The 27,492-nt window shown below is 45.5% G+C and overlaps 1 protein-coding gene and 1 pseudogene across 1 annotated transcript; both read right to left on the bottom strand.

Annotated features, from left to right (window-relative positions):
• Nucleotides 1-859: 859 nt before the first annotated feature.
• scu (hydroxysteroid 17-beta dehydrogenase 10) lies at nucleotides 860-21,912 on the bottom strand. Its single transcript, XM_089563746.1, has 5 exons — nucleotides 21,726-21,912; nucleotides 16,532-16,696; nucleotides 14,164-14,328; nucleotides 13,496-13,733; nucleotides 860-1,186 (listed from the first exon to the last, which is right to left on the bottom strand). The coding sequence occupies exons 1-5, from the start codon at nucleotides 21,747-21,749 to the stop codon at nucleotides 996-998; spliced, it is 783 nt and encodes a 260-aa protein (XP_089419872.1). The 5' UTR covers nucleotides 21,750-21,912; the 3' UTR covers nucleotides 860-995.
• On the bottom strand, nucleotides 5,332-13,478 carry LOC149325222 (uncharacterized; annotated as a pseudogene).
• Nucleotides 21,913-27,492: the final 5,580 nt, after the last annotated feature.

The following is a 27,492-nucleotide window of genomic DNA, read 5'->3' as shown; positions in this document are numbered from 1 at the left end:
CCAAGCTGTGTTTGCTGGCCATTTCTTTTCTGCGCACCTGCCTTTTTCCTAAAGCCTCGCTGGTCTGCTTTGGTTCTTGAAATCGGCTCTTAGTTGCACGATGCTTGTCATGGTGGCCTCACTCACTTCGGTGATTGGCTGCTTGAGCCAAGATTGCAGGTTCGAAACCCAGTTGTAGCAACTGAAGCTAATCTGGAGACCTACACAGGTTCAGCAGCCCTGTTATCAGTGGCAAAAATTCAGGGGGCCGCTTTGTTGACCTAAAGTGCGGTGAGGCGAAACATTTAAGCGCAGTGTTGCTGCTTGTGTCACTGATGCGTGGTGAAGACGTTAAGATTCGTGTCTAAGAGTGGAACGCAACAGCGTCTTGCAACGCTGCCAGGGAGTCCCACAGAACGCCATCACCCGCTCGGCTCTACACCTTGCTCATCGGTAAATTGGTTTTTGAGGAAAGGAAATGTATCTGTCTTGCATATCTCGGTGGACACCTGAACCTCGCTGTAACGGAAAGGGAGGAAGATGGGAGTGAATGAAGACGCAATATTAGCCTTTGTTCATTCCAAACCATCGAGCTGGCATGGCGAAGTGGTTACCGTGCTCGTCTCGCACTCTGGAGACCCTGGTTCGATTCCCCAACTTGACCAATTTCCTACCCTGTTTTATTTACTTGCTTTACTTGGAGCACCACTGTACCATCCCTTTAATTGGTTGCATGGTTGCTAGGCAAAGTACAATTGGCCCTGTTTGAAATTCGCGCACTATGACATCACAACCATTTCGACCAATTGAAAAGTGTGACATTTCTGTCGACGACTCCTGTTTACAACGATGAGGCATTAAAGGGCTTGAGAGCCAGGGCTGTCAATTTCGACTGATATAAAATCTTGTGTGTATTTATTGCATGCTTGTCAGGTGGCACTGGTTGCACTGTGTCCCACTGGAAGCTGCCTGTGCCCTTGAATGCGGTGACCTAGCGTGGCGCTGTGGTGCACAGCCTAGCTGACCATGCGGAGTGCCCCGTCGAGGCGGATGACCTCTCCGTTGAGCAAGGGGTTCTCCACGATGGTCTGCACCAGGTGGGCGTACTCCTCGGGGTCTCCCAAGCGCTTGGGGAATGGAATGGTCTCGGCCAGGAACGTGCGCACTTTCTCGGGCAGGGACTCCAGCAGCGGTGTGTGGAACAGGCCTGGCCAGAACAAAGAGCCAGATGAGTAGGGAGTCTTCTCTCATTGGCGCCCACCCGAACGTGGCCACACAATTACAAAGGAGCGCCAAACGGCTTTCACAGGAACGTCGTATTTAAGGGGAGAAGCTGGTCTTAGAAAAAAAATTTCTGTTAATAAGGTCACAATAATGGAATCTTCAAGAAACATGTATTTTTGCGTGCTGATTCCAAATGTGCAATATAATTTTAGTAAAACAAGTCCTTGTGCACTTATACAATATGTTATGTAACTTTTTGCCGAGAGCTTTCAATAAATTTTGCTGCAGGAAACTTGCTAGGACGCACGCCATTGGCTTGTCTTGACATCAAACTGTGCAATAAGGGCAAAATTATTATCCTGCCTATCATAGAAGTTGAGTTACAGGATTTTGAATTCGCCACTTCACAAATGGGAAGAAACTGAAGATTTCAAAGTCCATTAAGTCAACTTTTATGACACACAGGATGATAATTTTACCGTTATTGACCCTTATTGCATAGCTTGATGTCAAGAGAAACCAATGACATGCAATCTAACAAGTTCCCTGAAGTAGAATTTCTTTCAAACTCTCGGCAAAAATTTACCTAACATATTGCATAAGTGTACAAGGACTTGTACAGAAAATTAAATTAGATATTTGGAATCAGCATGCAAAAATGCATGTTCTCTGAAGATTTCATTCTTGTGACTTCATTAATAAAAATTTATTTCTAAGACCCTCTTCCCCCTTAAAGAAAAATTTGTCCCAGTCCGAAGATCAAACTCTGGACCATCGCCTGTCCAGGGCCGTCACCTACAAACTTAGTGTGTATTAGACGGTGTTCAGAAGCAACACTCTGAATCCTCAAAGGAGCACAAAATTCGCTGCAGTGTTCGGAAACCCAAACCGACGACAGGAATGGAAGATGCATTCCTGGATGCTGGGAGCAGAGCAAGACCCACAGCCTGAATTCAAAATGCCCAGTGAAACCCGAATTTTAGTTTGTGGAGCAAGATAACATGCCTCCAATTGGAATATGCCATTGGCTAACCAGGACAGCTAGCAAATGGCAGGACATGGCCGAATTGAACAACTCAAGGAGGGAACAGTGTTTATTTATTTATTTATTATCAATACCTCAAATGCCCCAGGAATGGGGTATTACATGAGGGATGGGCTGAATGTGTCACTAATGGAAGATTAAATCCCCTAAAGCAGAGTAATTTCCAATACGGAAGTAATTCGTTATTTGAGGCCAATGAGTAATTGGATGGTTTGAGTGAAACGATCTTTTAGGCTAGTTGGTCGCATTCCAATATCGTAACTGCAGCGAAGAGACGTGTTCACAAAGAGGAGAAACACGCAACACACAGACGAACGCTGCACTCACAACTGGCTTTATTGGTAACAGGGCATGCTGAGTACATAAAAGTTTTTTGGCACCTGCGTGCCACAGAAAGAGACATACAACCACGTGCCAATGTGAAGCCAGACACATCTTATCTTGATGTCAAGAAAAGGTCAAAATCCAATGCATACAGAAAAATTGGCGCATTGCTAATGCCGTTGTTGCCTCTTTTTTTTTTATCTGATAGGCCTCCAGGAGTTCTCATTCAGTTCGATCCTTGCTCTTAGACTACAACTTTTGCACTGTTGAAACACGGCACATATTTACTGCATGACCCGCAATGTGCAACCAAGCGCACATTTTCCATGTTCTTTATACATTTCTTTGGTGCTTTGCAGTCGGTCATTGATACATCGGCCAGTTTGACTGACACCACACCTTTCTACACGTGGTGTGTAGTTCTTAGACCACTCCTGAAGTGCACTGCACATAGGGCATGGTGTGCTTTTTTTCCACACCCCCTTCTTGTCTCCTTTCCAGAGATATGAGGGCATAGTTTGAAAAGTTTCACCAGAGCCGAAAAAAAATGAGTGACACCCCAAGCCTGTTTGCAACCTTCTTCATGTTGCATGACACTTTGTGTAGGCAGGAGGAAACTTCCGGTTGCAAGGTTCTGTCGGTTTCCCTCGTCTTTGGGCTCATAGTGCATGCCTTCACTTTATTTCAGGAGGGTTTCAGCGAAAGCTGTCACGACCAACAAATGGTAGCCCGAAGCTATAATTCCTGCCAATTGGTTCTCAAAGCTAGTCTGCATTTTATGAACACACGATTTCTCAAGCTCAGATTTCAGGCACAAGCCAGCTATGATTCTTTTTATCAGTTATGAATGAGCCGAATCAAATAGTAAGAGTTGCTTCTGCACACGAGGGGCATACGCCCAACTTACAGGGTCTCTGTCCAACTTGAGCAGTACGTAGATCTCAAAACGGAAGTTCGTTGTGATCTGGTGTCTCAAAAGTGAATGCCAGTCCCTTTCTGTACTTAGTAAAAGCATCTAAAATCCTGTTAACAATAGCGCAGAAGTGCAAAAGGCTCTGCTTGTCCAAAAAGATAAAGAAGTCTTCAACATATCAGTATACTTTTATTTTTATGACCTCGTCAGAGTTAAAAATAGCGGCTAAAATCTGGTCAACGCTGACCAAAAAAATGGCGCTTAAAATGGGTGCTACGCATGATCCAATGCATATGCCTTTAGTCTGTCATGGAAGAGGGCAAAGGCCTCTCCCATGTCTCTTCAATTAACCCTGTCCTTCGCCAGTTGCGGCCACCGTAATCGCGCAAATTCCTTAATCTCATCCACCCACCTAACCTTCTGCCGCCCCGTGCTACGCTTGCCTTCTCTATGAATCCACTCCGTTACCCTTCAGGACCAGCGGTTATCTTGCCTTCTTATTACATGCCCTGCCCAAGCCCACTTCTTCCTCCTGATCTCAACTATACTCAGTTTCATACATAGCAGTCAACGCTGCCAAAGGTATGAAAGAAGTCCGCTGCAAAAAACAAGCAAAATGTATCCGTCCGCCTCGCGTTGTGGCTGAGTGGTATGAAACGCGCGCCTCTCTGCTAATTTTATAAGGGGCCATGGTTCAACTCCAGGCCTGGCTGTTTTTTTTTTCATGTATTTGTTTTATTATTTTTTACGATTCATTCGGTAGAAAGTCGGAACTGTCAACCTCTAATGCCTACATTGAAAAACACAGCGCTGTTTACTTGTTTCGAAGGGAAAAGGCAGTGTAGTGTATTGACAACGGACGTGATTGCAAAGTGCTTTTCTTGGGTAATGAGTGACTTTTTAGCATGCGGCACACAATGAATCATTAATTGTGTGGTGATAGAATTCAGTGCAGTGTCAATTATTCGGAGCAGCCTCCACTAGCGGCAACCCTGCATTGATCGGTGTACTCGGCGGCTTTAAAGTGAGGAGCGTCTGACTCGGGTCTCCTGTTTGAGCTGTTGTCACAAGGAAAATTCTTTGAAGTGCTTTCGTTCATAGTAATGTTTTGTATTAGATGTCGGATTCGGTGTGTTATGGGTGTGAGCTATTGCGGCGAGATGGGGAATAGCTGAAAGCTCCGCATTTAGGCCCTGAGCAGAGATTCCGCTGCGCAGGGCATCGAACGCAACAAGCGCACTTGCCGCTGCAGTTGACATTGTTATTGTGAGAAGCTGACGATGAGGTTCCACGGTTGATGAAGAGGGTGCACGAAGAGGTTGACGAAGCTCGCTATTCGTTCTCCTCACGGCAGCTCGTCGTCGTCCTCTCGCGGTAACAATATAAACGAGTAAAAATTCAGGCGTATTACACACCAATGAGGTGTAAGCGCAGCGTGAGTTATCGTTGTGGCTGGCATTTAATTGTTGACATCCACTCTCATGTTTTTAATCTTTGTAAATATTGTCAATGTTATAAATCATCTTTGTAACTAAAGTTGTCCATTTGTGCTGGACCATAATCTACTATCAGTGTTTTTCACTGCTGCCACAACTCGCAAGGGTTTGAAAAACTGGTGCTGCAGATTATAGAATGGCATATTTAACATTTGTTACGCATATCTTGCGAATGGCCAACAACGGTTGTACGGTCGGTGATTTCCACAGTAAAGAGAAGAGTGCACCAAAATTCTCTCGTTCAAAACTGCTTGCATGCTTCAAAAAATGAGTTTTTAAATATTGGTGAGTACTCGCATAAAAAAAAAAGGCTACACTTCAGGTGAACCACTCAAGCATAAGGGCACAAATAACAAGTGTTAAATTCTTTATTAAAAGGCACTTTCTTAGTCTCTTGAGCGCCATTTGTCCTGGCAGTTTTGAAAGTATGCAGGTCAACATTTTAGAGCTGGAACATGGGTTAAATATATAACTGCAGTAGGGGACAAACATGAAAACTGCAAAACAAACTTTGGCATACACCAGACGTACCAAGTCAGAGACTAACAGAGCAATGTCGTCAACAACTTGGAACAAATAGTATATATAGGAGTGCAATTGTAAAGCAAGTTATAAAATGTTAAGGCTAACCAGATGGGCAGCACTAAATAGCAGTTCTCTGAAGAATTGTCTGTGATGCCTGTACCCGAGGATGAAGTCGTGTCCTGGCAAGGCCATAGGGCACTTAGGAATCTTACAATATTTAACACACAATAAATACATCAGCATGGTATATACAGAAATTACGAGCTGAGACAGCAATGAAACAAGGCACAAAGCACGATATGCACAAGGTTGAAAAAAAATTATCATAATTATCAAGACTTTGCACACACAACTAGGAATGATGGTGATTGCTGATGCAACGTAAAATGTATATGGCACTTTACTATCACAATGAGCCACTGCGGCTGCTCCGCGGTTATGGTGCTCGGCTACTGACTTGAAAAACTGAGGTTCAATTCCTGCCACGGCAGTCACATTTCAATAGGAGAACAATGTTAGAGGCCCGTGTGTAACAGTGCAAGAACTGCAAGTTGTTGAAATTATCCGGAGCCTACCACTATAGTGTCTCCATAGCCTCAGTTGCTTTAGGACGTTAAACCCAATAATCCGACCAAACTATCAGAATGCCAGAAATATAATCAAACACAAATTGCAACAGATTAAAGTTGGAGCAAGTGAGTGACAAAAATATCAAACGTGGCAACACTGTTCACAGAAACAGAAAATATTGCAATATTTATACATTAGCATCACACATTGCAGTGTACTGAGATATGTGCAACAAACAAGAATGCGGCAACAAAATCCTGCACAGAGCACTAATAATGATGCCAACCAATCCCGTTACAACGAACACCACATTAACGAACATTTAAGATTAACGAACTTTTAAGAAATCCCACGCCAACTGCTTATAGTTTCAAATGTAAAAATATTTCACTACTACGAACTTCAGAATAATGAACATTTCAGAATAACGATCGTTATTTAATTTCCATGTCATCTTAACAACACCTCAGTACTACGAACTCATATCCCAAAATGCGAGGATTCTTAGATTTCAGTGTATCCGTCACGGCAGCCGGAGCTCCAAGCTAGCAGACGACGCAGCGCGAAGAGCAGGCGCCTTGCAACTTGCTTCCCGCAAAAACCTGAGATGGCGCGGGAGGAGAAACATGCGGGCGGAGACTTTTTTTTTTCCTTCTCCATTGCGGTACGCATCCCGTTTTTCTTGCTTGTTTTTTCAGCTGTTCGCGTGCTGCATAGAGTGTCAGGCCTGTCCATCTTGTTTTTCTTCTGGTTTTTATTGTGTTCGAAGTGCGTGCCGGCGATCGCGTTGCCATGAGCTCAACAACTCCAACCACGCGGAAGAAGCGAAAGCAGTTTTCTTTGAGTGAGAAAGTAGGCATTCTTCGCGAGATAGAAGACGGGAAGAAGCAATCCGTCGTGGCTAAAGAACGTGGAGTGGCGCGGTCGACGATCGCCACGATTCTCAAAGATAAAGAGAAAATCTTTAGGCACCAGCAAGAATCTCAGCTTACCCCATCAAGGAAGCGACTGCGGCTTGGCGATTTCCAGAATATTGACGCAGCAGTGCTGACTTGGTTTAAAGACGTGAGAGCACAGAATGTGCCCGTGTCAGGCCCAATGCTGCAGGAAAAGGCGCGGCAGTTCGCTGCAATTCTTGAGGTTACTGGCTTCGAAGCGTCTTCTGGCTGGCTCCACCGTTTTCGCCAACGAAACGGCGTAACCTGGCAGTCTGTGTCTGGCAAGGAGAAGGCAGCAGATGAAGCAGCAGCAGCCACGTGGAGGGAGGAAAGCTTCCACGAAATGGTCAAGTCTTACGCAGCAGCTAATGTTTTTAATGCAGACGAGACTGCCTGCTTTTATCAGCTGCTCCCGGACAAGACAATGCATTTTAAAGGAGAACAGTACAGAGGCGGCAAAAAGTCGAAGCTTCGCGTCACCGTGCTGTATTACTGCAATGCAGATGGCACTGAAAAGTTGAAGCCTCTGGTGATCGGGAGGTTTTCGAAGCCGCGCTGCATGAAAAATGTAGTGTCGCTGCCGTGCCATTATAGGGCAAATCAGCGTGCCTGGATGACCCGCGAGCTCTTTTCCGAGTGGCTGCTGATGGTAAACGAGAAGATGAGGAAGGAGGGGAGGCACATTTTGATGATTGTCGACAATTGCTCGGCGCACATTGTCAACATACGGCTCACGAATGTGCGTCTCGAGTATCTGCCGCCGAACTGCACGTCAGTACTTCAGCCACTGGACCAAGGAATAATAGGAGCGTGAAGTCGCACTTCCGGAAGCGCCTTGTTCAGCGGCTGCTCATCAACCTGCGCCTGCAGCGCTCGACAGCCATCAACGTCCTACAGGCTGCAGAAATGCTGACAGGCGCATGGTGGAGCGTCACGTCCACCACCATCCAAAACTGCTGGAAGAAGGCCGGCCTGACGATCACAGATGGCCAACCACAAACCGATGACCCGGCAGCGGAGAACAGTTCGAGTGAGCTTTGGAGCGAGGTGGCCGAGCAGCTAGCCGTCGATCCTTCAGTCACATTTGACGACTATGTCCAGTGTGACGAGGCGACGTGGACCTCAGCGGAGCTTACCACTGTTGACATACTGCAGAGCGTCCAGAGCACGGCGACTCAAGATGAGGAATGCAGCGACGACATGGACGATGACGTTACGGCAGCACCCGAAGACCGCGACGAGTCCGTGTCGGCCACAGATGCGTTGGACTGCTTGCGAAAACTCCGCATATTTGTAGCCAAAAGCGGCACAGCGACCGAAGGCGTGCATAAGAATGCGGACGGTCTGGAATCGTTCGTCCTGCAGAGTCTCTGCTGCACCCGTCAGAAGACGATCACGGACTATTTCAAATAAATGTGCCTTGTCCGACGATCACGTGTGCATTGTGTGAGAAACGAGTTTAAGGAGGTACCGTTTCAAAGGTAGGACGTTTGCGTTAACTGTAATGCTATTGTTATGGCTAATTTTTGGGCTTTCACTATAACGACCTTTCAGAATAACGAACGTTTTCCCGCGGTCCCCTGAAGTTCGTTGCAACGGGGTTTGACTAACACTTATTTGCATCAAGAGCACTGGGCAAAATACTGGAGGTGAGCAGCAAAAGCTGCCACAAAGACAGCTTGACGAGGCTGAAAGCCGCCACACTGGCAGTTCAGCATCATTGCACTTCATATAGAATATATATTGAAAAAGTGGTAGTATACAAAAGCACATCAATAATAGCCCAAAATATAGATACGACATCGCAAAGTTGCACTATTTGCAGTCAAAAGCTGGTAGGGATTTAACGTAGTTAAATCAAGCAGGACGTGCAAAAGAGCACCTCTCCTTTCCTTAACCTCCTCCTTTATCTCTTTTTGCCCCACAGTTTTCTTTCTCAGGGTTCTGGAGCAGTGCTTTCACAGTAATACCCAGTCCAAACAATCACAAAATAAATGTGACAACTTGCACATCCAAATGAAAACAGCCATAACACATTATATAACTCATGTGACATGAGTAATATTACACAAGAAATTACCTAGAAATCAAAAATGTTGCACAGTGACAATGTCATAGAGTACAGAGAAAGAAAGGGTAACACAATCGTCTGACATAAAATATCTCCCGAGTTGTTTGACAGAGGTACTTTTACTTAACGCACCGTAGTGGCACCTTAATGCCACTCAGTTCAGAGCTGGATTCTTCTGATGAGCTGCTCGAGCTACCAGTAGTGAAAATTACTGGCTTGATTTCTTCATCGAAAATTATGTCCCTTTCCCAGGCTTTTTTTAAGCTCAATGCGCTCAGCATGGGCACAGAACTTTTTCCAGTCTTCCTCTGACACATGTTCCAGAGCCTGAGGGAGCAGCTCCTCAACTTCAGCCAAGGTGAAAGCTTTGTTTTTTTTTTTTTGCTACAAAGCCTTTCACCACGCTCCACACCTGCTCAATGGGATTGAATTCACAATGGTAAGGAAGCAATCTCAACACTTCGTGGCCATGTTTCGCAGCAAGTGTGTCAATTGCACACACAGTGTGTCTGTTTGTTACTCGTTTGCACAAATCGAGTAGCTCAGCTCACACCATGACCACGATATGCCCTTCCTTGTGAGCCATGCCTGGATTTCAATCTTCCGAGTTGATGTCGTTAGTGGCTTTTCGAGAGCGACGCTATGGTAGGGGGCATTATCCATAGCAATAATGCTGCTGTTGGGTATATTCAGCAGAAGTTTGCTCGAAAGCTACTCCTTGAAGTACTTGCCGCCCATCTCGGCGTGGTAATCCACTGATGCGCCCTTCTTCGCCCTGAAGAAGTCGCCAGCACCACTCACAAGGCCTGTGTGGCTGCACGAACAAGGATCAGGCGGCCTCCTTTCCCTCATGGCGCTGGGCCCCTAAGAAAGGCATCTTGCGATGACTCGACTGTGCTGTCCTACCACACATGTTGCCTGGTGTGGCCAGCGTTTACCCAAGTCTCATCGAGGTATACGACGCACCTGCACGGAAGCCGCAGATAAAAATCTCGCTTGAGTCATTGTTATCAAAATATTCGCCATGGAAAGATAGAAGATCGCGTGTTTATATATTAGAAAATTTTGAATGACTAATAGAGCATTCTTCTATTCAGTATTCGAAAAATTTAATTTTTAATGGTTTTTGTATAATAGGCACCAAGTTGCAAGGACCGGTAAAGGACACAAAAAGCGAGAAATTCATTCTTCTTTGCAGTATCAAAGCACCATCTGTTATTCTGTCTCATCGTGGCAAAAAAAAGGAAAAGTCGCTGTGTTAACGACCATCAAAAACGAAGCACTTACCTCCCTTGGCTCCGGAATGCTTTGATAGCTCTGAGATACCGGCGCCGCCAGGCTACAATGTCAGATCGCTTGATGAGTGTGAGAGTTCGCTTTCATTTTTCGAACTTGAAGCCGATATCTTTTAGTAATCTCCACAACGTAGCCTTACTCATGTCTGGCAAATCGGCATCTCCGTTCACTTCATCCAGGATACTCTCCAAAGTAAGTACTTCGCGTTTGGCATACATACGATGCAACTTGAGTCGGATGGCATTGAGTATAAAACTGTCATATTTAACACTGCGAGAGCTAGATATTGTCACCTTACTAGGTCGTTTTTGTGGCGATCTTATTCCAGTAGAGAGACCTTCTTTCTTGAACCTCGCAACTGTCCGAGGGCTCACCCCGGTCATTTCGCCCACAGTTTCGAGAACTTCGCGCACAGTCTTCTCCAGGAAGCGCTTCCTTACGCTAGAGTAAACGCTGACAATAACCTCCTTGCAGTCTTTCTAAATTTTTGGAGACTTCAGCTTGGAGAATAGGCGAGCAGGCGATATTTTTGAAGCCGCAGTGGGCGAAGAAAACAAGTGAGTAGGAGATAGCGGTGCCATTTTCGCAGACTCAAAACCAAAAGACAAAAGCAGACGACATGACCGGCCGGCCTGGCTGCGAAAACCTGATACAGGAGGAGCAGGAAAAAAACCAGAAAACTAAGGCACTCTGTTTTGAAGACATAAAAGAATAAAGCAATCTTTTTGCAAAATAAAACACCTTTATCACTATACTGCAATATCGACCAACATTTACTTTAATTTTAAGTTCATTACTTTTGACCCACTACATTACGATGCGGACGAGGAGCTCGAACAGGCGCCGCCGCCTTCGCTGAGTTGACTGCTATGTATGAAACGGAGTATAGGATGTCATGAACCTGCGTTTGTTCCCTCACCCACTCTGTCCGGTTCCAGTCTCTTAACGCTAAACCTATCATTTTCCTTTCCATAGCTCGCTGCATTGTCCTTATCTTAAGCTGAACCTTCTTTGTTAGCTTCCATGTTTCTGCCCCATAGGTGAGTACCGGCAAGATACCGATGTTGTATGCTTCTATCTTGATGGATAGTGGTAAACTGCCATTTATGATCTGAGAGAACCTGCCATATGCGCTCCACCCCATTCTTACTCTTCTAGTTATTTCCCTCTCATGATCCGGACCAGCAGACACTGCGATACCTGCCCCAAGTAGACGTACTCCCCTACTACTTCCAGGGCCTTGGAACCAACTGTCGGCTGTCAGATTGACAGCGATAGAAGTACCATTAGGTAAAATTATAAGAGTTTAAAAATTGTCAGCCCACATTCCAGCTGAATTCTGTAAAGGGACTACCCCACTCTAGTCAATGCAATGCCGCAGTGAAGCAAACAACTTCTGGTGAGGTATAGAGTAAAACAGGTCTTCTATGTCCACAGAGAATGCAAAATCGATGGCACATTTGATCTTAATAATAACAATCACCTCCTTAGAATTACTTATATAAGGAAAGGAGCATCGACTCTAAGTTGTTTGAAAGATTTTTGCAGGAACTGATTCACGTGTAAGTGCTAAGAACCATTTTCACTCAGAATAGTCCGAAAGGGGACTCCGGGTTTATATGTCTTGACACTAAAGAACACATTCAAAGCATTACCGTTAGAATTAGTGATCTGCGTACACAATTTGTCAATCCCAACATCTTTGCGGAAGGTGTCAATTTTTTGCTTTGCCTTTCTGGGGCGACTTTTTATTTTTATAAGGGTGAAGTTCTTTAGCACCGGATCAAAGGCTTTTTTGTGGAAATGACCTTTCGGCAACACCACAAAGCCTCCCTATTTGTCAGCCTGTAAAATTGATAAGGAGGAAGATGGCCTAAAGTTCACAGTGCTGAGAAGGGTTGACTTGCCGAAGGGTATATACATGGACTACTCAACAAACGCTCTAAGTACAGACTACCATCAACTGTACCGATCCAAGACCTGGCTGCTCTGAATCGTCGCATAGCCAAGAAAGCGCCAGCGGAGCAACAGGAGAGATGCTTGCTTGAAGGTGCAGACTGTCTCCTTAAAACAGCTCGTATGTCTAAGAGATGGGCATTGCACAACGTCTTTGCAGAAGGTAGTGACACACTTTGAACAAAAACAATTGTCAAGCACCAAAGAAATTTAAAGAACTAAGAAAATATGCACTTGGTTGCACATTGCGGGTCATGCAGTAAATGTGTGCCGTGTTTCAACAATGCACAAACTCTAGTCTGAGAGGAAAGATTGAACCGCATGAGAACTCCTGGAGGCCTACCACATAAGATAAAGAGGCAATAACTGCATTAGCAATGCGTCAATTTTTCTGTACACACTGGAATTTGACCTTTTCTCGGCATAAAGATGAGATGTTTCTGGTTTCACATCGACACGTGGTTGTATGTTTCTTTCTGCGGCGCGCAGGCGCAAAAACCTTTGTATTCAGCATGAGTGCAGAGTTTGTCCATGTGTTGTGTGTTCCTTCTCTATGTGAACGCGTTGTTGCCAATGCCAATGAGGTGCCAATGAGTTGTTGCTTCTTTATTTGCAATCTTATTTGAAATGCCGGGGTTACCTAAGAGCTGTCCCACCCAACCGTTATCTGAGGGACGCCCCTAAACTCACTGAAGCAAATACGTTCAATCAAAATTGCTGTTAAACCTGGAAAGCGCATAAAAACAAAGGACAACAGAAATGCGCTTTCCAGGTTTAACATGTCTAACCAACTCGCCCAAACGCAGCCATTATCAAAATTGCTGATTGGGCGAGTTCGTGCGACACGATTCGAAATGACCAGCGTGAAAACAGACGGCCCAGACTGCCCAACTCACAGGGTGTCGCACACAAGCATAAAACTGGCAAAGAAGTGCCCGTACATAAAGCCTGGCCAACTCAGCAGACGGTCAAGCCCTGCCAGTCAAGCCAAGAGTCAAGAGACCCCTACCTGCTTGATGGACGTGAAGCAGTGCAAAGGCACGCAACCTACTCTTCCCTCTGCCATTACACTGCCTTACGTTCATCATGCAAAACCAACTCACCCAACAGTCTGTGCTTCCACACCCTCCCAGCTTGGGGGCAAAACTAGGTGCTTACCTGGTGCGATGGCACAGCACCGGATCCCCTGTGATGCCAGGTCCCTTGCCAAGGGCACAGTCATGCCCACAATGCCCCCCTTCGAGGCGCTGTATGCCACCTGGCCAATCTGGCCCTCGTATGCGGCCACGCTGGCTGTGTTCACGACGACACCACGCAGGCCATCGGGGCCCGGTTCATTCTTGCCAATGAGGCCCACTGCCAGGCGCACCACGTTGAATGTGCCCACTGTGTTCACCTGCGCCCCACAAACGTTGATGCGAATGACCCTTCATGCAGAATGGATGAAAGCCAAGCGGAATGTGCTGTCCTTTGCTATCTGATGTAAATGTCAATCACCAACCTGACAGATAACTGCACGGTGTGCGCCAACGCCGCAGTCGTGCAGCATGTTTTTGTACAGGCAATATTCAGTGACGTCTGTTCACCACACCATACAGTAGTGCCCTCTATGCGCAGAGGCACAAATGCCATCGTGCACAGAGAACACTACAAATACGTAGCGCAGTTGAGCAGTGCCACTACTCTCAGCTCGTCATTTCTCCTTCATGTTGCATCAACACTGCAGGTCTGGAAAACATGCCCTTAGCAGCCATCGTTTTAATACATTAGGCTGCCATGAGATGTTTTAGTCCCATTAGTGAAATCCATTCACTGTGTGCACCCACCATGACCACTTTGGTGAAGTCTTCCAGGGTGTGGGGCTGGTCCTTTTTGAAGTTGTACGTCTTGAAGGCCACACCAATTCCCGCACAGCTGACAGCCACATCTAGGCGCTGGAACTTGTCCTTGATGGTGGCCAACGCTTTCTTGACATCCTCCTCAGATGTGACCTGGCAGACAGAACAAAGACCTTTGGGTGATCTCTCAGCGTTGATTAGAAAGAGCAAGGGTTTAAGGACACTGTGGGACAGTGCGCTAGCGAAAGTGAGTAGTTAGCATTACTAACAGAAGCAGATTGAATCACCGATAAGAGAAACTGTTTAACCTGCATATGTTGAATTATTAGTACAAATACAAGGTTGGGGAGGCAATGAGCAGCACGGCCAAAAGCTTTCTAAATATCCAGGAAAACTCCATCAACCTAGGTTCCAGCACATCCAGATTGATGTACGTCATGTGAAAAGCCTGCAAGCTCAGTTTCACATGAGAAGCCATGACGAGAACCCATGTTGATATTTCAACATAATGTTGCAACTTTCCACATGTCTTTATTGACTGATGACTTGCCTCGTGCATGATGTGCTAATAATTTGCACGTGCTATACTTCTTAACTATGTGGATAATAATTTGGCGGTGATGCGCAGTTGGCAGGTCTAAAAATGGCAATGACGTCAGCACCTTTCCATCAGTCAAGCCTTGCGTCACAGGTTAAGGTTTGTGAAAAAGGGACACATGTTATGGGGGCAATGCCATTGCTTTGGTACAAATTTGAGTTTCAAGATAAAAAACTTTAGGCAATTAGATGCAAGGGAACTTTTTCAAGTTTGTTCAGTAAGGAAAGAATACTTGCCAGTTCATTAATCATTTTAGGTACTAATTTCAGGTATTTCAGTTGATGAAGCAATGTTTTTGTGTCTGAAGAAAGATTAAGAAGCATTAGTTAACAACTGAACACAATCTTAGTTTTAGAAATTAGTGCACCATCGTCATCTATTAGAGTAATGTGAATATGGCTGTGTAGGGTTGGTTACAGACATTGAAGTTATGAGTTAAAAAAACAAATGGCAGCGCATAAATTTTTGGCATTAGTACATTTATACATCACATCATATTGATACTTTTTTTTATGCTTCATGCAGTTAATTTAGAAATTAAAATCAACACAAGCACTTCTTAGTGTTAAGGTGCTGCTGACATAAGTTAAACCATGGTTTAGTGTTAAACATTTCATCTTATTGCAGGAACCAATCCATTGATTATATCACCGGGTAAGTTATTCGCCCCTAATCAGTTTGTTTTTTCTACAGAATGCCATGGATAGCAAACAAAAATATAAGGAAGTGTGTATAAATGATAACTAAAGAAAGTAAAGTTGTAGGCCAGATGTAACAACTAAACCGCAACAGACACAGGGCGGAGGCAGGCGACTTGCTTGTCTCCGTCTTGTGTCAGTTGCGGTTTAGTTGTTACATTGTGTATAAACCACTACTAGTTTGATTTAAGCTGTCTGTATTGTTGCAGAATATGTTTTTGATGGATCACACATGTCTATTGAGGAGTACTGGAGCAGTGACTCGGGCTGGTTCATCATGCTTGGTGGATGTGATGAACAGTGTGAATAGCGAAATAAGGAAAGGTATACGGATGCTACGGATGCGTGCACTGATTAGCCATTGAAATATTTCTTAGCCAGTAATACGTGCATCTGTTGACTACTATGTCCCGCTGTCAGCAGTTCTCGTGAGACCTATATCTTAACTTCCCCTTGATAAAACTGACTTACACCCTGTGTATGTTGCGACCTTTCATTTTCAGGAGAATTTCAGAGTTTGACTGAAGATCTGTGCTAGAGGACAGCATGCTTTCCGATTTGGTTTGGTTTATGGGGTTTAACGTCCCAAAGCGACTCAGGCTACGAGAGACGCTATAGTTAAGGGCTCCGGAAATTTCGACCACCTGGGGTTCTTTAACGTGCATTGACATCGAACAGTACACAGGCCTCTAGAATTTTGCCTCCAGCATGCTTTTCGAAAGGGTATCATGTGTAAACCCAATTAAAGTGTCCCGTGATTCTGCAGATGTTTTTTTCACTGAATCTGAACTGAGCGTTCAGATGTACTATCAGCAACGAATGAAGCGCGAACAACAGAAATGAAGCGCTAACACGAAAACACGAACATATCATTTCCTGAAGAGGAAATACAAGTTATGTTGTTTAACTCTTCTGAAGGACAGTCTTCTTGCTTTCAACGTGAATTGAACCTGCGCTTGTATATAGATTGCCCATTCAAAACTTTTCTCATTTTTCTGCCCGTGCATGAATTGTCTTGTTCGCGTTTAATTCTTTACTGATAGTACATGCCAGAACCTACATTGCCCGGTGTGAAGATGCAGCCGTTGCCGACTTCCTTGGCGACATCCTCTCCCTTGGACGTGGGCAGGTCAAAGATAGCCACCTGAGCACCCTGCCGTGCGAGCCTTGCAGCGGTTGCCCTGCCGAGGCCAGAGGCACCGCCAGTCACCAGGGCCACAAGACCCTGCAGGACAAAAGCAATGCTCATAGAAGCCTAGGGGTCAAGCTGATGGATTAACATCTGGCCAGCTACTGAGCACCAATGAAAGGGGACGATATAAAGAACTTGTGGATAAGTCCACGATAAGCTGGCTGCAACTACTATAGACCCAACAGTTGTGTTTGCAATTTGTGACAGATGAGTGCACCTTTCTCTTATACTCTTCTCGCAGGAGATTCTTTAGAAATTGACGAATAATCTATTGATGCAAACAGCGGTTGCAAAGGATGCGATTGCAAATCCACCTTGTGGTGTTGCAATTGTGGGGATGCTCATGCAATGAGCACCTGCTCTGAGCAGAACGAGAAGTGCACCCTTTGCTGTGGGGCGCAAGCTGGAGACTCCTCAGACTCCTTTCTAGCGCAGGAAACTCAAATTTTTGACATAATTGACAGGAAACGCTGTTGCACCGAGACGCGCTATTAGAGGTAAAAGAACGGGCCTACAGCTATGCAGGTGTGACCGCTCTTCAAGGAGTCATGTGAGACTTGACGCTGTCTCAGGCAATTGCATCTTCTGTGGAGGTTTTCATGGCTAAAATGGTTGAGCGGATTGTCACAAGTGTCTAGAAATGCCTTACTAACGCTCTAGCAACTCAGCTTACCCGTGCCGTGCAGGCCGGTTTGGCCTCTCTCTTGACAGCAATGCCCTCTCCTCCTAAGCAGTCTACAATACCTGAAGCATCTCAGCCCCAGGAACGAACTACTGCCCCTACCGCTGTAATTGCCTCGGGCACTTCAAATGATGTTGAAATCACCTATGATTCAGAGATGCGGGTTCTCAAGTGGAACAAGTCCCCCATGTCTCGTTCGTCTTCTCCGCGTCCCCGGCCCAAATCAAAGCAGCAGCAGCTTGGCACTAAGCCTAAGGATAACAATTTGGAGCAGGCATTTGCTGCTGCTAGGCTTTCACAACCATAGTGTCGTTGCGAGTTCTACAGTGGAGCTGTCACTCTGTTCTTACAGCTTCAACAGATTTACACTGCATTTCTTCCCAGCTTAATCCGAATGTCATAATTCTACAAGAAACGTGGCTTCCAACTGACAAACGTTTTCGTTTTAAAAATTATTGTTCATTTTGTCTAGATCGCCAGTCAAGAGGAGGGGGTTTGCTAACTTTAGTCTCTTGAAAATTTTGCCACAGGGCTAAGGTATTTTTTCAGAAAATGTCTCCCGAGTGTGAGATATTGATAGCAGACTTGGTTCTTCCTGGGTGCTCTCCATTTTCCTTAGTAAATATTTATTTCCCCTAAGAAGTACAGGGCACTAAACCTTTGGACTTGCTTCTCGCTAACTATAAAAACTCAGTTATCGTGGCTGGCGATTTCAATTCGCACCATGCGTTGTGGGGCTTTAGGACAAATCTATACAGTAAGCACCTTTGGGACTGGGTTTCTGATAACAGCCTTATGTGTTTAAATTCAGGATCGGCCACTTACCTTTGCGCACAGACTCAATCTGTTTTAGATCTCACATTCGCCAGTCCTGGTACTGGCGCAACGAATTGGTCGACAGTTGATTGTGGCACCTCTACTGACGATATACCTATTCATTTTGATATCAGATGTCCTGTAACTCCTGCATCATCTCAGTTGTGGTCACATGTCAATTATAACAGATTTCAGACGACGTTGTCAGTTTCTAACATCGCCGAGGACCACCAGTCAACAAGAATCTGGCTATAGAGGAATGCCGTAAAAAGTCGGAGTTCCTGGTGTGGCCATCAAAAGGGAATTTCTCTAATCATTGGTGGAATGCGGACTGTACGAGGGATTACAGGCGGAGGAATGCAGCATGGAAAAAGCTTCTTTATAACCAATGCCCAAATAACTGGAAAGATTATAAATTCGTAGCAGCCACCTTTAAACGCACAGTTTCTCACGCGAAAGACAAATATGTCTCAGAACATTTCGATAATCTTTCAAATTTGGGCAACCGACGCACACTATTCAGCTTTCTACGGTCCAGAAAACAACTCATGTCCTCTCGTAATTTACAATCACTAGTTACGTCACCTAGAGAAGCTATCGAGGTGGTTGAATCAATTGCCATAGTCTGCGTTTCTTCTACCTTAGCGTCCAATGTTGTTTGCGCCAGTGATGCCAAATAATTATATCTTTCAAGTTAATCTACTGGAGCTTTCACAAGTTGTTCAGAGATTGCCAGCTGCTGCTCCCAGTCCTGGTGGTGTCACTTCAAAGATGCTCAAGATTCTATCCGAGGAGTTTCCCGACTCCTTGTTACACCTGGTAAACTATTCTATCAAACACGCATGGACACTTTCTGAGTGGAAGCTGGCCAAGGTGATCCCTTTACATAAAAATCAGGGTGGAGGCTATGAAATGGATAATATTAGGCCTATTTCTTCAACATCAAATGTGGTAAAATTAATAGAAAGGGTAATTCGGGTTTCTGCCTTCGTGGACCAAAGAACTATTCTCAGCCCGTGTCAACTCGGTTTCTGGCCACGATGTTCCATATGGAATGCACATGCTGATCTTGAGAGTCGTATTCTCCTTGCTCGTCGTCAACGCCTGTATGCTGCTTTGGTTATGCTAGACGTCTCCAAAGCTTACAACAGTGTAGAACACTCCATCCTAATGCATAGGTTACAGTTGTTTCGTGCCTGTCTAATCTAGGATGACTCTATTAACTGAGGACTTCTTTTAGGTGGGGATTATTGAACTTTTATTACAGTCTGGGCTACATAGGTCTGATTAGGTGGAATACATGGCTGGGTCTGCTGCGTAGCTGTTCAAGAGGGGACCCCGCGGAATCCGAGTCGTCTGCCACTTGTCTATAAGAGGGTGAGAAGGACGGCGGCCGTCGGGCCTGTGCGCTCGGCGCATCGCCTGCGAGGGTGGCAGGCTGCTGCTCCGACAGCGGAGGTAGCGGAGGGTGCGTTGCCGGTACAGCTGGCGCCATCTACAAGAGCGTCTTGTAACAACAGTCTCTTCAGTTTCTACATTATTTAGTTTCTTGGATATCTGCATTTCTCTATAACAGGAAATTCTTCTGCATCCATAATGGTGTTCACTCTGAGAGGTACAAACAGACGAGATGTGTACTGCAAGGAGCTGTCCTTTCTTCTGTGCTGTTTAATATTCTGCTGAGCTCCATTCCTCGCCATCGCCATGTTTGCACTTAGGACTATGCGGACGACATTGCATTTTTTGCGGCTGCGTCTGATATACATCCCTTTATAATCATTTGCAATCATATTTGAGTACCTTTGAGCACTCGTTGAGCAGCTTACACCCCGTGTTCTAAATGGACTATTGGAAGATCATTTAAGAACCCTACTTACAAATATAGCAATAGCAACGATGCCTGCAATGCACCAAAAAGGCAGGTTAGGGAATTTTCTGCCCGTGTTCAGACCGGTCCTTTTCACTGCGCCTTCCGGATTTCATCCGTTTTTCAAGCAAACTTTCTGGCAGTAGTACTTGCTCTACGCAAGCTACACCTCTCTATTACCGCAGTGGCAGTTATTACCGATTCTTTACCTTTATGTTCGTCCCTTGCATCACAAGTTGACTGTCCCTCTTTAAGCCCATTCTCATCCCTACTTCCTTCACATTTGAACCTCGTTCATCTAATATGGGTACCCGGTCACAGCAGTATGACAGTAAATGAGATCGCTGATAACCTCACAAAGGCTTCCCTAAGTGGCCCTGTGTTGCCTATCATCCCGGCTACACTGTATATCACAGCATCTAGGTTTTGGCAACGTGCATTACTAGCGCACAAGACACAGCACTTTTAACATCGGTGGAGTATCAACACCTGCGATATTCCTGGAGCAGGAAAGCCGAGCCTGAGCAGGATTGGCCGATCCCCCGTGTGGGTATGTGCCAGCTTTTGAAAGGCTAACAACATTTTTCGTCATGCTCCATCCCGACCAGACAGGCTTCCGTAGACCTCTTTAATGCCTGCGTAAGGCCACCCCTGCAACATTTGAGACAATCGGCAAGAAGGCTGAAAACATCCATGCAAATTGCCAGGTAAGTGCAATATGTGCCTCTGCAGCACTTAATTTTTTTCTAATAGCACCAACAACTTGTAATGCTGCTGCAGGCTTACTACTGGCTCATTGTCAACATCGCTGCATTGACAGCTTTCCGACATTGGCTTTTAAATCTGGGTACATAGGCTAGCATAATGTGGAAGTAATGATTTGTTTCTTTCATTTCTTCATGATATGGTCATTAAATAGCTAAATGGTAAAAAAAAAAAAGTCTTTCATTTTACTCAAATTATCCCATATTTTTGTCGCATATATTTCTGTCCCCCCCCCCCCCCCCCCCCCCCCCCCCCCCCCCGGTATATATCTATGCTGCAGTACACGCATGATGCATGCCCTCAAATGATCGAAGTTGGATGCAGAGGTGACACATCAAAGGGTTATCTTTTCGTTGCGCCGAGTTTAAACTGTGTGCATTTCGATGTTCACCGCTGTTTTCTTCCTCAATAGTGCGCGACGTGTCATTCTGAAGCAAAATTATACCTCCTGCTTTCTTCGACTGCTCAATAAATAAACGCCGCGGACAGCAACGTCGGAAGGCTGGATCTCTTTACACAGCATTGGTAGCGCTGTCCATTAGGTGCAGTTTTAGGCTGCACGTTTCATTAACTATCGCGACCGATATGCCACATCACCTTGACTTTTTTCCGCACGGTCACACGAGCTACACGTAGGGGCGATTACACTTCACGGCCTTCCGTATTAGAAGCAAAGGGAAGAAAACAAGCAGTGACCAAGGTCGAATCGCGCAGCCGATGAGCCTCCACGGGCAGTGCGTGCCACGAATCGACTAGCGCTTGCTCAGCGACCACGCGGCGTTCACTTGCTGTCCATCCGAATTCCTCGAGCAGATCCGCACTCATCGCTTCCGAGGTTTCTGCCTGCACAGCCGCACGGACGACCGGCGGGCTGTCCGGAAAGCGCAACTACTATAAGGCGGGCCGTTGCGCACGTGTTTTGGCACGCTTACCTTGACAGTCCGTATGGCAGACATGCCTGCTTTGCTGGCTGCGGGCGCGAACAGTGCTCAAGTCAACGTGTTCCCACCGAGCAGAGAACACCTGAACAGGCGAATAGCTCGCAGGCCGACGAAGGAGGAAAAGGGGAGAGCTTCGGCAGCGCTTCCTAGGAGAAGTTCGAAAGAGAAACCAGAAACAAGAAAGAACAAGAAAAAGATGCTGTCGATGGCACTGACACTGCTAGAACCCACGAGGTACCGAAACTTGAGGCGGGTAGCGGCCAAAGTAACATTGGGTAGCAGCGTACTGTAAGTGGAGGACGACTACCGTTCTGTTTGTCACATAGACCTTACTTTGCCATATCAGCTTCTCTGGCGACGAGCACAGCAACTCGCCCCAGTGGTAAGGTTTACCTTATGAGGGTGCCGCGCACCCTCAGAAGGTAAAGCATAAAATGATGGAACTACTTGGTCTCACGCAAAGTACGTGTTACTGAACTGATGTGTTCTCTTAGAATTTTAACCTGCAATTTATAATGACCAAACAAATGATCGAATGTCCATATATGTGCCCGCATATCAAGTGCATTCTAACATCTATATTTTTTTTTTATCAAGTATCTGTGTAAATGCATTATCTTTAGATACAGTCTTTGTCAAAAGTAACCAGGCTGCACGGTTTGCTTCTTAGCTTGTATTATAGCTTGTATACAGTGGAGCCCTTACTTTCCTAAAGATCGAGAGGTGTTGGAAAGTAAGAAGACCCCCATTCCTTACCTATAACGACCATTTCAGCTTCAGGGAAGCTGTAAGGGCTCCACTGTACGAGCTAGAAGCAAAACCATGCAGCCTGGTTACTTTTGACAAAGACTGTACTTTACATGTATGCGATTTACATTAATCAGTCTATATTTAATAGGTGTTTCTTGCTTATTTGTGATAATAGGGCCATTTACCTACACCAGTGCAGGTAAAAAAAATGGCCCATGCAGCGGTTTCTATCTTGTCGGTATTTTAGACTCCATCAAAGAAAAAATTTGCTGAGGTTTAGGGTTAATCCGGGCAAGTTGCGTAAGCAAGCAGCAACTGTTTTGCCCGAGGTACACCCGAGGCGAACGCGCGTATTTATGTCCATCCCGCTTCCTCTCTCTACGCGCGCGACTAGGCGCGCGGCAGCGGCGGCGCAGCGACGGTCCTGCCGCCTGGTGGAGCGCGGCTGAAATGGTTGCTATGGCAATGGCGCTCCATCTGACCTCGGCCACCGCCGAGAGCTACGCGGCTCGAAACCTGCCGTAGTATTGCTTACGCAATAAAAAGCCCCAAATATGCCTTGCAGACAGGTGCCATATAAATATGTGTCCAGTTTAGTGCCAAAGAACAGCATATTGACTCACCTGGAGAAGGAGGCGCGACCAAAGGAGCGTCACACACACACACACACACACACACACACACACACACACACACACACACACACACACACACACACACACACACACACACACACACACACACACACACACACACACACACACACACACACACACACACACACACACACACACACACACACACACACACACACACACACACACACACACACACACACACACACACACACACACACACACACACACACACACACACACACACACACACACACACACACACACACACACACACACACACACACACACACACACACACACACACACACACACACACACACACACACACACACACACACACACACACACACACACACACACACACACACACACACACACACACACACACACACACACACACACACACACACACACACACACACACACACACACACACACACACACACACACACACACACACACACACACACACACACACACACACACACACACACACACACACACACACACACACACACACACACACACACACACACACACACACACACACACACACACACACACACACACACACACACACACACACACACACACACACACACACACACACACACACACACACACACACACACACACACACACACACACACACACACACACACACACACACACACACACACACACACACACACACACACACACACACACACACACACACACACACACACACACACACACACACACACACACACACACACACACACACGCTGAGGGAACATCAAATATGTGATGAGGGTTTGGATGCAGGAGCTGAGAAGGGGCGGGGTAAGAGGTCTAGAGTAACATATATACATAAATGGCAAGGCGCGTGCAGGTGGTTTCCAACTGATACGCTTGAGTCTGTGTCATAAAACATCACTCCCACTGTCAGGTCTCAACGAGCAAGCCAGCAAGCTCAACGATAGTTGGAACACAGAAGAGCGCACATCCTGTTGGTCATAAACCATGAGGTCACCATGTTGAAGGAATGCCAAAGCAGCCAAACAGCACCGCATGAATGTGGAGTAGTCACCATATATTGTTTTACCACTGGTGCATGAGTAAATTGATCTGTTATTGGGAATCAAAAGTGTGGCATGCATGCACGCAGCTTGCGGAATGTAGGCAACAAGCAGCAATAAGCCAGGGAGTTCAATTGCTTCTGATGCATATATAACCCCAGGAAGTTGCCATAAAGCTTTTTTTTTATTCCGATACGAATCCCCCAAGGTGCAGATCGATCGACAGGGATCGAGTAATTATATATTGCCTCGAATCTTTGCAATAATTCTTAGCTGCTGGCACACCGCTTTATCACTTTTTTTGTGATGCAAACGCGGCCAGATTTATCTCGATTGATCACATCCAGGCGGAGCCATTTCTACGTTGTGCCAGAGTGTTGTAGTAACTTGCATGCTGTATCCGGAAAGCCCGCTATCATGCTTTAAATTGAGCATGGCCGAGAGTGGCAGGCATTCTGTTCGCCGACCACGCTTGTTGCATTCGCCGCCGCCGAGCCATTCTGGGCACGGCTAGGCCAGCTGAGTAAACAATTTTCTTTTAGAAGAACTTTTGGCTGTCTACCTCACTGCTTCAACTGCCGTCACCACTCCGTGACAATATACTCGTCATCCACCCAAGTGCAGCCATACGGCTGAAAGGTGTGCAGCTTTCACAAAAACTTCATTCATAAGAAAAATTCATCCCGGTCAAGGATTTGAAACCGGGACCACCAAACAGTGTAGTCGCTCTACCAACACTCTGCCAGGCAGGTGGTAGGGTGCGAATTAATTAATAAATTGAAGTACTGAGAATCGTATTTCAAGATGTTACCACATACAGCAACTTGGCGCTTGTCACGCAATAAAGGATTTCTGCAGCCCTGTGGCGATTTCCTATACTTTGCTTCATCTTGCACCCACGACCAGGTTTTCAGATGACCTTGCTCCTTCTCTAAATATCTAGCACAAGTGAGCAAGTCACCTTGCTAAATCTTTAGTGCTCCAAGAAAGCAGGATAACAATGGATGAGCATTCAACTTAAAATGCCAGGAGAAAACTCACTGAGCAGGCTGACTACAGTGCAGAAGAAGAAAAAGTTTATGGAATATGCATGTCCGTCAACTAAAAAAGGAGCACAGTGAAGATGACAAGGCCATAAGGATGGCACACAGCCCTTCAAGAAATAGCCCTATTAAGTAATGGCCCTTTAAGGGAACACAGAAATACAGACAGAAGTGCTCGTTTTAACGAGATAGCGTTAAGGAGGTTGTGTCAAAGGCCGGTAAGCCACCTAGTCACGTAACCTTGTGGAGTCAAAACAGCCTGCCTACCAGATTGTGAGCACACAGTGCACTGTGGCAGCTGGCAATTAAATTAATGATTGGTCCTGAGAAGTTGGTCGGGAAGAGCAATCTAGGTTGCACAAGCTCCTGGTTGCAGCTCCTGCCATAATAGAGCAGTGGCGCATCCCCGCCGTGCCACTGCGCCAGGAGTGGTATGAATACTCCCAGGGATCTATGAACGTTAAGCAGAGAATGACCAGTTCTGCCTATATGGGCATTAACCCATTAAGTATATCGCATCATACACTTAAGGCAGAGCGCAATTAAGTGTCCCCTCCAATTTTTTTTTAGTTTGCTTGGTCAATCGTGCTCTTTCTGCATTTCCTACAACCCAACAACAATCTAGGAAACACGAAGTGTGAAGACTAAGTATACAGTTTACTCTCTCCATTACAGCTTCTAGCACCCCCAGAGCTGCTCCTAAGAAAGATGAACCACACACTCTTTAACCAACGGGAAAACCAACACAGTAAAGCTGCCCAAACATCTGCTGTCTAGCAATTTGGAACCAATCCTCAAGTTGTATTGCAGTCAGAAATAACATCTTCTACATTCACTCCTTTAACACTATATCAAGTTCAGTGATTGTTAAAGAACGTTTTGAATTCTTTCCTGTGTATGGTTACAGAATCAATTCAGTAATGGTACCTTGTTGCAAGCTTTGTCACCACCATCATGCAACGTGTCACTTAGCACAGTATACACCTACGTATTTGAAGTGCCTAGACATTTGGAAGTTATCAAAATTAGCTCAATTATGCAGTTATCATTTTTTTCCTAATGAATCTCATAGTCTAATAGACCTTTCTATTGAGGGCTGCCTGGGCATCGCTGCAATGCGCGCTGGGCTGTTGCGAGCACCCCATGCTAGTGTGGTGGTAGCGGCAGGGGAACCAGTTGGCAATAGTTCACACAGGTATTTTAACATTATCCCCTTCATGGGCACACCAGCGATGAAATCCTGTAACTTTTATTAGGCATTTCCAGTGCCTGGGCTTAACAGATTAAGTATGAATTGATCAATATTCAAAATACTTAATACCAGAAGAGAGCACTGGCATCAGAGGCATGTGAAATTCGAGGAAACAGAAACACAAATGTCATTTTGAAATGCTCATACGAAAGCACAGTATGCCTGCTAAATTCCAATTGGTCATGTATAAGTGTAGTTTGATGTCTTAATTACTTGAGTGGTGGGCGCAAATGATGCAAAACTATCGATAGTACTATCGGTAGTTGAGTCACTATTGAACTATCGATAGTAGTGTTGATAGTACTATCAATAGTGCTATTGATAGTACTATAGATATCCATATCGATACTACTTGTTATATATAGTACTATCAATACTACAAAATCAACCACGCGCACCCACTGCATCCTAAACTTGATTTTCCAAGTGTGTGGTATGGAGGTGATGGTATGAGTAACTGACAGGACTGGCCCGTTTTCGCGGCCAACGCGTCACCAAGCTCTGCAGACGTTCCCTACGTAAAGTTGCTGGATGAAATGTTAGCGTGCGAATGTCCTAGTTGCGAAGCATGTGTGCAAAAAGCATTTCTGCAGCGGTTACGTCAGCAAGCCAGCACAACTTGTGCTGTTTGTTCTTTCATCGGATGCAGTTCCAGGTATTTTTCCGAACTGTCCCAGCGTGTGCTCTTTCATCGGATGCAGTTCCAGGTATTTTTTCGAACTGTCCCAGTGCACGTTAAAGAACCACACCTGGTCGAAATTTACCCGGAGACCTCTGCTACGGCATCCCTTCTCATGAGAGCATCAAACCAATCATGGCATCGCAAATGTTATGGTTATATTGCTGGCCAACAAATGCATAATATCAATATTCTTACTATCAACAGTCTTACCATCGACAGTTTCACTATTGATAGTAGTACTATCGATAGCAACACTATCGATAGTAATACTATTGATTCGATTATCGATAGTAGAATCGATATTCTTACTATCAATAATAGTATCGATAGTC

This window comes from Amblyomma mixtum, chromosome 10, assembly GCF_055824585.1.
Source record: "Amblyomma mixtum isolate Tamu chromosome 10, ASM5582458v1, whole genome shotgun sequence".
NCBI classification, from domain to species: Eukaryota; Metazoa; Arthropoda; class Arachnida; order Ixodida; family Ixodidae; genus Amblyomma; species Amblyomma mixtum.
Note: the sequence above shows the minus strand (reverse complement) of the source record. Positions and strands in the feature narration are given on the sequence as shown.

Coding starts and splice junctions, on each gene's coding strand:
- scu (XM_089563746.1), bottom strand. CDS start 21,749: ATGTCTGCCATACGGACTGTCAAG. Junction 16,697..21,725: donor CTGCCATACGGACTGTCAAG/GTAAGCGTGCCA, acceptor TTTGTCCTGCAG/GGTCTTGTGGCCCTGGTGAC. Junction 1,187..13,495: donor GTGCTGTGCCATCGCACCAG/GTAAGCACCTAG, acceptor TGTTCTGGCCAG/GCCTGTTCCACACACCGCTG.